Source organism: Gavialis gangeticus, unplaced genomic scaffold, assembly GCF_001723915.1.
Source record: "Gavialis gangeticus isolate Ggan-Ray unplaced genomic scaffold, GavGan_comp1, whole genome shotgun sequence".
Classification (NCBI taxonomy): domain Eukaryota; kingdom Metazoa; phylum Chordata; order Crocodylia; family Gavialidae; genus Gavialis; species Gavialis gangeticus.
Genome location: NW_017728992.1, coordinates 170,186,430 through 170,196,907, shown reverse-complemented (window position 1 = coordinate 170,196,907; position 10,478 = coordinate 170,186,430). Strand labels below are relative to the sequence as shown.

The following is a 10,478-nucleotide window of genomic DNA, read 5'->3' as shown; positions in this document are numbered from 1 at the left end:
CAGCTAGGATCTGGAACCAACTTCCAAGAGAAGTGGTGCTGGCTCCTACCCTGGGGGTCCTTAAGAGGAGGCTAGACGAACACCTTGCTGGGGTTGTTTGACCCCAGTACTCTTTCCTGCCATGGCAGTGGGTTGGACTCAATGATCTGCTCAGGTCCCTTCCGACCCTAGAAACTATGAAATGCAGATAGTCTTTAGCCTGGAGAGCTTGTGTCTAGAAGGTAAAAGAAAAATGAAACATACTGGATACCCCAAAGGAATAGTTTGTTCTTACTCTACTTTTACTACAGTTTTAATTCACCTCTTTTAGATATCAAAGCAGTAACCAGTACATTTTAAATTTTCATACTATTTTAGTTCTCTTGGGTTAGTATATATCCCTGATATTAATAAAAGCAAAAGAAGAAATTAAGACCATTGCTGCTAAGGGTATTATTATCCAGCAGCTAGCATGCATATTTTCTATGGTTATGTTATTTAGGTGTAGCTGTTAACTGTGGTCACACAGTGAAGCAGCAAGGACCATACACTTCCTGACTGCCCAGCACCCATTTTTCAAGTACTTTCCATTTACTGGTCTCCTCAATGACCTCTAGAAAGATATTTTTCTATTTCTTCTCCCCGTGAAAAATGGCAAGCATTAAATCAATTTACTTAAACGTACAGCATTAGTAGTGGCAGAGCAAGCGTCTTTCATTCAGTTTCTCTCTTCCCCGAGCTGGAAAAAAACCTGTTATCTAACCAAACCAACCCAGTGCTTTGTCCACTGGTTACTGCTACCCCCAACTAGAATCCCTCAACGACTGCAGTGAGCTAAACTGATGCTCCAGAATTTCACTTTTCTCTGTGGTAATCCCAGTTTTACAGTCACCTAAATTGGTAAACAGAATACAAGTAAAGTGAACACTATCCTACAATTATAATGAAAAACAAAGACCAGTTAGATCCAAATTTAAACAGTTCTTGGAAGATAATATTTACAGACTTTTAACAACATATGCAGAGACTTATAACAGTGAAGTGTCAAAGCCTATTAAATAGGGAGCTAAATAATTTATAGACAGAAATTAATTCATTTTATTAACCAATACACAAGAGCTATAATTTAATCTTTAGTAAGCGAAGTGGAACTTTCTGAAAATTATTAATGTCAGTAATTAGAAATTCAGTTTGCAAACTATCCTTTTTAGAATTAATTTAGGGCTCTTACTTCACTATAAAGTTTCCTTCCATCTGAATTTGCAAGAAGCAAGTCTGTTATCTACTGTGTTTAATTTGTTTCTTGTTTACTAACAATCCTCACTAAGCTCTGAAACATAGTATAAAATCTTTGCTACAATTACCTTACTGTAGAAGATAAGGGGGGGAAAAAGCAATAGTTGCTTAAGTGAAGCGATTTTACTCCTAGTAAATGGAAAAGCAATTTGCTATTAGTGACCTAAAAACTGGTGCCAGATGATGGAAACTGTGGAGAGATTCATTTGAAATCTTGCAGCATATACTTCAATTTGCCTTTCCTGTGGAGGCCAGTTTTAGGGAGTATGTTGTCCCTTTCTTGGCTTTGGGATGCACTGCAGGACAAATATCGACTGGAAAGAAAATTTCTCCAAAAACAACATTAAAAATTCTCCAAATGTGTGCGCACTATTAACCAAAGAAGTCATTACTTTTAGCTGGGTCCGAGATGTTAGTAATGCTATTCTTGTGCGAGTGAAGCTGGAGAATCTAATCCTGACCTGATATATGAGCTTTCACATGAAAACCATCTAACTTTATTTGGTTTCAGTTGCTCTAACGTCTCCCCAATGTTTGTGGTTCAAGTTATGTCAGTCACACAGCCCAATTCCCACTGCACAAAGCCAGTTCCTGAGATGACTTTACGAAGTATTTTTTTCTTCCTTCATAGACTAAATTTGTCTCTGGTGTAACCATATTAATGAAAATATATCAGGAATGTATTTAAAGTTCTATCCTTAACTTACACAAGAAACGTTAGAAGGATTAAAGTAAATAGGGATAAAACGATAGGCATCAACTGAGAAGAACCAGGAAGAATATGCACAGTTATTGTGTAATGTATTAACAAAACTGCTCCAGACAGATGCAGCTTCAGGGCTATATACAGACATTACACTTCTCCTTGAAATATCCATGTTTCCCTGTTTTGTATTCTATTTTCTCCAGTTCAAATTCGTATTATGTTAAATGCCAGGCTAACATAGAAATGCAGCTACTGACTTACCTAATCTGCAAATAACTTAGTTTTTAAATTTTATCTGTGGAACTTTATGCTAAATATCCAAAATAGCACAATGCATATGACATTAGCATCCTACAACCCTATTAAGGATTGGAAGCCCATTTTTCTACTGCTGAAGACACACAAAAAGATCCTGCCCCAAAGAGCTTACAACCCAATTAAAAGCAAACTCAAATTGTGGGAGGAGGGTGAAGGCAGGAGTAACAATATCACACAATCACTTTCAAGTCTTCTTTTCTGAAACGTCCTGTTCGCAGCACAACCTGAACACACTGCAAGGCCTCTATCCTATCCACACAGAAATCACCTTGAGGTGAACAACCTCCCATGGGAGGGGGATGAGACACCTCCACAGGCCAGATCAGGCTTGCAGGGCTTGCTGGCACCACTGCCAGAGCCACTGTAATAGCAAAGCTCCAGAACACAAGGGATGAACATTGCTGCCCCTTCCCTACACACTTCCCCAGGATTTTTTGTCACTGTTGGCAACTAAACATGACATTAGGGAAGAGGGGAGTAGAGGGAGGGGGATAGAGGTGAACGGTGACAGTGCCAAACCCCTGGCTTCTGGAGTCCTGGTGATGCAGTGCTTCTGACAGCCCCAGGGTTAGCACTACCACCACCACCACTTGTAGGTCATCTACCCCACAAGAAGTCCAATGGTCTACATCTGCCATATGGGACCAAATGAGTTTGACACCCTTCACCTAAATCATAGGCCATCATTAGAGCACACACCTAGGATAATGGAAAAACAGCATGGGAAGAAGTAGTTCAGCTAGAACCTTTTTACAACAGACTGCAGGAATTTGCTCATTTTTCACTGCCTTTACTTTACACGCTGCACAGAATGAAATAAGTATTTGTTATTTTAAGCAAATCCACTCTAATACAGAGAGAGAGAGCGAGCATGCACCCTCCTTCTCCTTCTCCACCCCTAGTCACTCCCATCACTCACTACCATACCAGACCTTCTCTGGGCCTTGCTTTCCTCCAGCATTTCCAGCATTCTCACTCAGCTACCAGTATAGAAAACAATATTCACTGTTACAAACCATGAGCTTAACTTGAAGGGAAGACTGAAATATATCAATTTAGAAATCAGTTAAATATGACAAGCTCCTTTTCTACTCCCACTCCTTTTTCATGCTCCAATCGACAAATACTTTGGACAATGAACAATCATGGTCCTTTTGAACCAAAGGTGAAGGCAAATCCCAGAGAGGAGGGATGAGAATACCGTACAAACATATGAGCAAAACCCAAGTGTTAAAATAGTTTGAGCATCCTACTCCTCAATTGCAACAGAGAAGCTGTTTCTACAATATTCTAGATGCAAGCTACAAATAAATGTCTAATGAATCATACTCATAACATCCCCCTAAGGTAGGCTACCAACCCCATACAAACACCGTGCTTCTCTTCCTGTGGTGTACTACTGGCAATTTAATAACTGGAAAACAAACAAGTCTTTGTTTAGTGCTTTATTATTGTTTCACTTGAAAGACAAGGCATAAAGACCTGAGGAAAAAAACCCAAGTGACTTAACATAAGTTTTCTTAAGCACTGGTATCCCTCTCCTCAGCAAAATATCCATGTTGTGATTTTGCTGGAAGGGCCCGAGAGTAGTTGTTGGTTTTTGTGTGTGTGGTTTGTTTGTTTTTTGGTGGGGTTTTGTTTGTTTGTTTGTTTGTTTTTACAGGGGAGAAGTTAAAGTGCCTGACACCAAAATTCTTTCAAGGCAAATGCAAGCATGTTTGTTTTTATATTTTAAGGATTTTTTTCCTGAATTCTTGTCTACATAATGTACTGGTTTTTTTATTTATAAGAAATCTATCAACCTGGCCTTTTCAAAATTTCATTTCACTTTCTGATAGTGCACTACTTCAAAAGCATGACATGACGTTTTAAAGACTTTTGTAAGACACTCCTATATTGATAATCAGCAGGGTCTTCTGGCTGGGTATATGAGTAACACTATCAATGTATGTCTTCACATTTTCCCCTTCCCTGTGTGCAGCTGCCTTCCTGCTGCCTGTTCAATTTCTGCTCCACAGCCGCTGATGCATTTAAATAGTTGCATCATGCTAGTGGGAATGTGACTGATTATAAATAAAACAGTAAAATCAGATGTATACAATGTGATGTCAAAAGTATTACATGAACTAAAGAAATTCAACTCTTTCACCTTTCAATTACAGGTTTCCCTTGATTTATGCAGTAGATGCATTCCCAGGGAACAGTGCATAAATCAAATTCACATAAAGCGAACCCAATTTACAATGAAACAGATAGGGATGCATTCCCAGGGCAGTGAAGGAGACAGGGAGGGAGTGAGGCTGGGGCTAGGGAAGGGGCAGGGAGAGGGGTATAGCGCAGCAGGGGCAGCACCAACCTCTTCATGGCGTTCAGAGTGGGTGGCAGTCCCTCACCCCAACCCAAGTGCCGGGAAGAGCCTGGTGCTCTGCCAGCCCAAGCCTGCAGCAGCCGCCATTCCCAGCCTGCTATCATCCCACTGCAGGTGGCTGCCCACTCCTGCTGCAGCCCTGGGAGCAGCGGATGCTGCCTGCTTGCAGCCACTAGGCTACACCATCCCCCAAACTCCATGGGGCTTTGCTTCCCCGGGGCACTGTGCCCCGAACCCCACAGCATGGCAGAGCCCAGTAGCTGCAAGCAGATGGTGTTGGCTGCTCCCAGGGCTGCAGCAGGGGCAGGAAGCTGCCTGCAGCCAGACGAGAGTAGGTCGCACCAGGTTCTTCCCAGCACTTGTGGTGGGGGGGTGAGTGGGGCTGCCGAGTCTCCAGCGGCCGCCAGTCCCAGCCTGCTCTCATCCAGCTGCAGGCAGCTGTCCGCCCGTGCTGCAGCCCTGGGAGTGGTGCATGCCACTTGCTTGCAGCCACTGGGCTGCACCACATCAGGTGGTTCAGGGCATAGTGGCCCAGGGAAAGCAGAGCCCGGGGAGTTTTGGGCACAGCACAGCCCAGTGGCTGCAAGTCGCTTGCACTGGCTGCTCCCAGAGCAGCTGCAGCAGGGGTGAGCAGCCGCCTGCAGCCGGACGAGAGCAAGCTGGGGCTGGTGGCCACTACAGACTCAGGCCAGCAGCAGCACCAGGCTCTCCAGGGGCGGGTGAGCGGGGTCTGGTCCCATGGCCTTTTTCCCTTCTTTCACCCCTCCCCTCCACTCATGGCCCTTTCCCCTCCCCTCACAAACTCAGACTTACCTGCTTGGGGGAGGGCAGAGCATGCCTATGCCAATCACATATATGCAAATTTACCTCGCATATAATGAATTTCAGGTATACAAGGGTCATCACATGAGAGCAAATTCGCATAAATCAAACCCACATAATCTTAGTTGTTACTTGTATTAATGTAGACAAACTTTTCTTATAGGAATGTACCATACTCACTGGAATCTAAGACAAAGTCCCCTGTCCCCACAATCAATATGGGGGGAGCCATGGCTTAGTTTCGAGTACAGCTGGGGCAGGCAGCTGTCATAGCCTCAGTTTTGGGCTTGGGGCTGGGGCCAGAGCCACAGTAGCCACCTGCCCCACGCCAGGGTGACTAATATGGTAGGGAAGGGAACACAGTGTGGCAGGTAAGGGGGAGATCACCCAGTAGAGGTGTGGGTACCTGGGGGAGACCACACAGTGGGATGGAGGAGGGGGAAGCGCGAGGGAGACCACACAGCCTGCGCCTCCCCCCCCACCTCTCCCCAAGCCACTCACCTTCAGCTCTAGGTCTGGCTCCAGCCCCAACCAATGATGCTGATTCTTCCTGGCTGGGCTACGCCAGGGCTGTTGCTGATTGCTCTGCACCCAAAGCCACTGCAGAATGCAAGCAAGTGGGCAAGAGACATGAGGCAGGTCGCTGGGGTGGGGAGACAGGCACAGCGGGCACATGGCAGGGGGTGACACAGGCATACTGGGGCAAGCAGCAGGGAGGCAGGTGGCAGGCAGGCACCAAGGACAGGAAGCAGGGAGGCAGGCATAGGCATGGTGGGGGAGGAGAAAGGGACAGGTGTCTGGCCACCCCCTTGTTTTCTCTCATACGGAGGAGGGGTTCAGGGGAGGTGGGGAGGAATGTCAATTTAAAACATCCCTCCAATAATTAGATTCTATGCATAGAAAATTGTAACAAATGAATCTATTTACCTAAATATTGGGGAGTCATCTTAAATTAAAAGTTATCTTGGATTTCAGTGAATATAGTAGTTTCAGGCTGATGAGCATTCCTTTAACAACCTGACAAAATATCAGCGATTCAGTTTGAATACTCAACCAAGTAACAGTAAAGAAGGTAGAACACACAGGCGCCACACACAAATGTGATGAACGCCTTGCATTTGAAAGCTTGTCTAAGGCTACCATACAGTTGGTACAAGATACCACCCTAAGAAATCCTTGCCTCTCACACAAGTTAGTGAGGGAAAGTTACAGCATCTCTCCTTTTCCTACATTTCTTCCCCTTCCCTGCAATCCAAAAGCAAGCCAAGCAAAAATGAACAGACCCCCATGTTCAAGGAACACTTCCTTTATGTCTTCTTTTTAAATTGTTTGCTTCAGGAAAGTCAGCATTATTTCTTCGGAGCATCCTACTCTTAACAAAGGTAAAAAACGATTTACCAAGAGTGTATGGTGTCTGCCAATGCATAATCTTAAGTACTGCACATCATCTTGTTTGTTGTCCAACTCAGCTTTAGCTCTTACTTCTCAAGCCAGAACAACAGACTTTAATGACAACTCAAGCTTAGTTCTGGCCTAAATAGGACATATTGCTTCTGGTGAATTTCTAGATAAGAAGCTGCAAGGCTAAATGAAAATGCCCAAAGTATTATTGTACATGCATTTTCTATTAAAAAGAGTGAACCTTGGTCCTAGAAGATACAAATGTACAAGATGAAATGTTCACTTAAACTTAGAAGCATAGCCCCTTTCAAACTTACGCTCCTAATTCAGGTAGGAGCTTCTGAAGTTTCCACATAATTTTCTGTTCTTATCAGAATGACAAATAATATCCTGGTATTAGTTTCTTCATTTTGTTTTTTTTGGTGGGTTGAAACGTTTCATCTCTTTTTCTTTTATTTCATAGATGTTAAGGTCGGAAGGGACCTATTTGATGATCGAGTCCAACCCCCTGCCCTGGGCAGGAATGAGTGCTGGGGTCAGATGATCCCAGCCAGGTGTCTGTCCAATCTCCTTTTTAACACATCCATGGAAGGGGACAGCACCACCTCCCTTAGAAACTTATTCCATATTTTGGCAACCCTCACTGTAAAGAATTTTTTCCTAATGTCCAATCTGAATTTGCTCTCTTTCAGTTTGTGGCCATTATTTCTAGTTACCCAGACAGGCACCCTAGTAAACACTGTATCCTCTATTTCTTGCTTGGTCCCCCTGATGAGTTTGTAGGTGGCCACGAGATCACCTCTCAGCCTCCTCTTGTGGAGGCTGAAGGGATTCAGATCTCCCACATAGGGTTTTTTCTGTGCGCCTTTAATCAGGCCCTCCTCTGAACCCTCTCCAGGCTATCCACATCCCTCCCAAAGTGTGGTGCCCAAAACTGGACGCAGTACTCCAGCTGTGGCCTGACCAATGCCGCAGAGAGGGGAAGCATCACTTGGCCGCATAGAGGGGACGTATTTGATGGTTTGAGTTAAAGCTGTTTGGCCATTTCTGAGGCCTTGTGCACAGTAAAAAGGGTTTATTATCATACTTATCTCAACACCCCCCGCCCCCAAGTAGCTGCAGTTTATACTGGCAAAATTGTTCTTTTTGCAAACATGGCTTATACATGCTCCCCAAACAAAATAAGATATACTGGCACACAGGATGCGTCTCCCCTGCCCAGCACAACTGTGTGAAAAACTATATCACTAAATTATTTGAATTACTGGCTATATGTAGACTAATCCCAATTTACTGGACAATGGAGTCATACATTTCTGCACAGCTGGGGGAGGGGTTGGAAAATGAAGTTTGCATTTGTCAGCACCAAGCCCAGACACCTTGCAGGTCTCATAACAATGTGAACTGTAGTTATGAATGCTTGAAACATTGCAACTAAGAGCACGCATGAGGAAGTTTGGGAAGGAGTTATCATGAGAAGTGCGGTCTGCAGAGATGTCACAATCAGAAACAGAAACAAAGTGGTCTCTGGAGAAGTTTGGAGGGAGTGTATGTGACCAGGAGCACATCAGTTTCGGTACCAATGGCATTGGAGGGAGCTACACTACTAATATCATGCCTGGCAACCTCTGAATCAGAGACATATAGTGCTAGTCTTAAGTCAGGTAGCAGGTGGGGTAGATTTGCAGTGTACAGACTAACCACACGTGTGTGCAACACACCCACAGCAGAGCTTTAGCATCTGATAAAGCGAGGAGCACCAGCCCAGGAAGTTCATGCCATAGACACGTGGTAGCATAAAAGAGCCGGTCCAGAGACAGCGCAAGGCGAGTATGTCTTGGGGCAACATCCGTCACTGGAGCGGGTACCGAACCGGGATCAAGTCAGGCCAGCTCCGCAGCGCAGGACGCGGGAGGGCCACGCTCGGCCCGGTAACAGGGGTCACCCCGAGAAACCCCCGTCTCGGCAGCGCTGCAGGAGAAGGCGCGGAGGCTCGCACCTCACCTCGGGGATGCGCGCCAAGACGCGAGGAGGAAGGGGACGGGTCGCGAGGGGCGGGTGCCGCTATTACCTTCCCAAGTGACATCGTACATCTCCGAGACCTTCGCCATCTTGCCTCCTGCCCCGCCCCCTGGCGTCACCCGCGCGAGCCGCCACGGCAGCCCTCATTGGAGGAGAGGGAGAGTGCGGCCTGCGTGCGCCGTGTCGTCACCGCCGGGAGGGGGCGGGGCTGCGAGGAGCCCCTCCCCCGCGGCGGTGTTAGTCCAGCGGCGGCCCCGGCCCGGGCACGTGATTCCTGTAGTGGATGCCGGGCAGGGCCGAGTGCTGCGCTTCGACGTGCGCCCGCAGCAAGGACAGCTGCTTCGTTTCCCTTCCCGCGGGCTCCGGTGTCCTCATCTGAGCTAGCCGGTGGGACCCGCCGTCCCGCGGGCTTGTCTCTTGAGCGGCGTCTCCGCTCGCAGTGCTGGGTGGAGCCGGCTTGTGTTCATCACAGCTTGTGCTCCGTCCCCATCTCCCTCTCTTATTTAGTCTCCCAGTAACAGGCCTGACCACCTCTCCCTACCTCAGTGGCCTCCCAGTGTCGGTACATATTGTTTTCTGCACTGAAATGCAATTCCCTCTGAAGGCCAAGGAACAGTTAGGTGCTTAGAAGACCAAACCCAGGTGTGGGCAAGCTACGGCCCGTGGCCTTGCATACTGGCGACACGCAGCGGGTGTAGGGTGCCTGCAGGTGTGTGTGCACCTCCACCTCCAGCAGGCAGCGGGTGGGCGGCGACCAGGGCTCACCACCCCCTCCCCTGCCCTGCTGCTGGTGCCTGCAGGAGCTCCCGGCTTAGCGCCACCATGCCCCCCAGCCCCTGGAGGCACGCGTCATTCATGGGCCTGCAGAAAGATTTTTGCCTAGCCTGCAGCAGGTCCCTCAGTCCTTCTTGCCCCAGGTGCAAGGGGCAGCGCTGGCTGTGGCACATGCGACCAGCTCTACTGCCCCTGAGCTTGCAGCAAGGCCAGGGCAATGTGGCAGCTGGACTCCGTTTCTGGGCAGCTCAGCCCATCCACCCTGCACCCACTGGCAGAGGTGGGACCCGTGTGGGCAGAGCATTTGGCTGGGCAGCTGGGCTGGGGCTGCGGACTGGCAGGGAGCAGCATCCAGGAGCAAGATGGGTGGGTGAGGCCAGGGAGACCCAAGATCTTGCGGCAGCGACAGCGCAGGGCTGGGGCCCTGGGCAGAGTTACAATTTGCTCCCTGCATGCCCCTGTAATCAGCATGGGTCCTGCAGGCAGGGTGGCGCAGGGCAAAGATTATAGCTCTGCCCTGGTCCTAGCCGCTGCTGGCACCTCCTCACAATCCTGGCTCTGGCCCTGAATGCAGCTCCCCACCCTCTGGGTGTTCTGCCCATGTTGCTCCCAGCCAGTCTCCACGGAGATCCGGGGATCACGGGGCCATGACAGCTGGGGCAGAGCACCAGTTTTGCAGGCAGGGACATGCAGGGAGTCCTGCACTGTGACCATTCTGAGACCCCGTCCTGTGATCCTGGCCTCGTCCACTCATCCTGCTTCCCACCAGCCTGCCCACCTGCCCTTCGCCCC

General features: G+C 47.9%; 1 protein-coding gene across 1 annotated transcript in view; it reads right to left on the bottom strand.

Moving 5' to 3' along the window:
* Positions 1-9,069, bottom strand: part of EMC2 (ER membrane protein complex subunit 2) — an 86,773-nt gene extending 77,704 nt beyond the window's left edge. The window contains exon 1 of the mRNA XM_019528071.1: positions 8,962-9,069. Coding sequence (XP_019383616.1) covers positions 8,962-9,001 — 40 coding nt within the window. The 5' untranslated portion in view covers positions 9,002-9,069. The remainder of the gene's footprint in view (positions 1-8,961) is intronic.
* Positions 9,070-10,478: the final 1,409 nt, after the last annotated feature.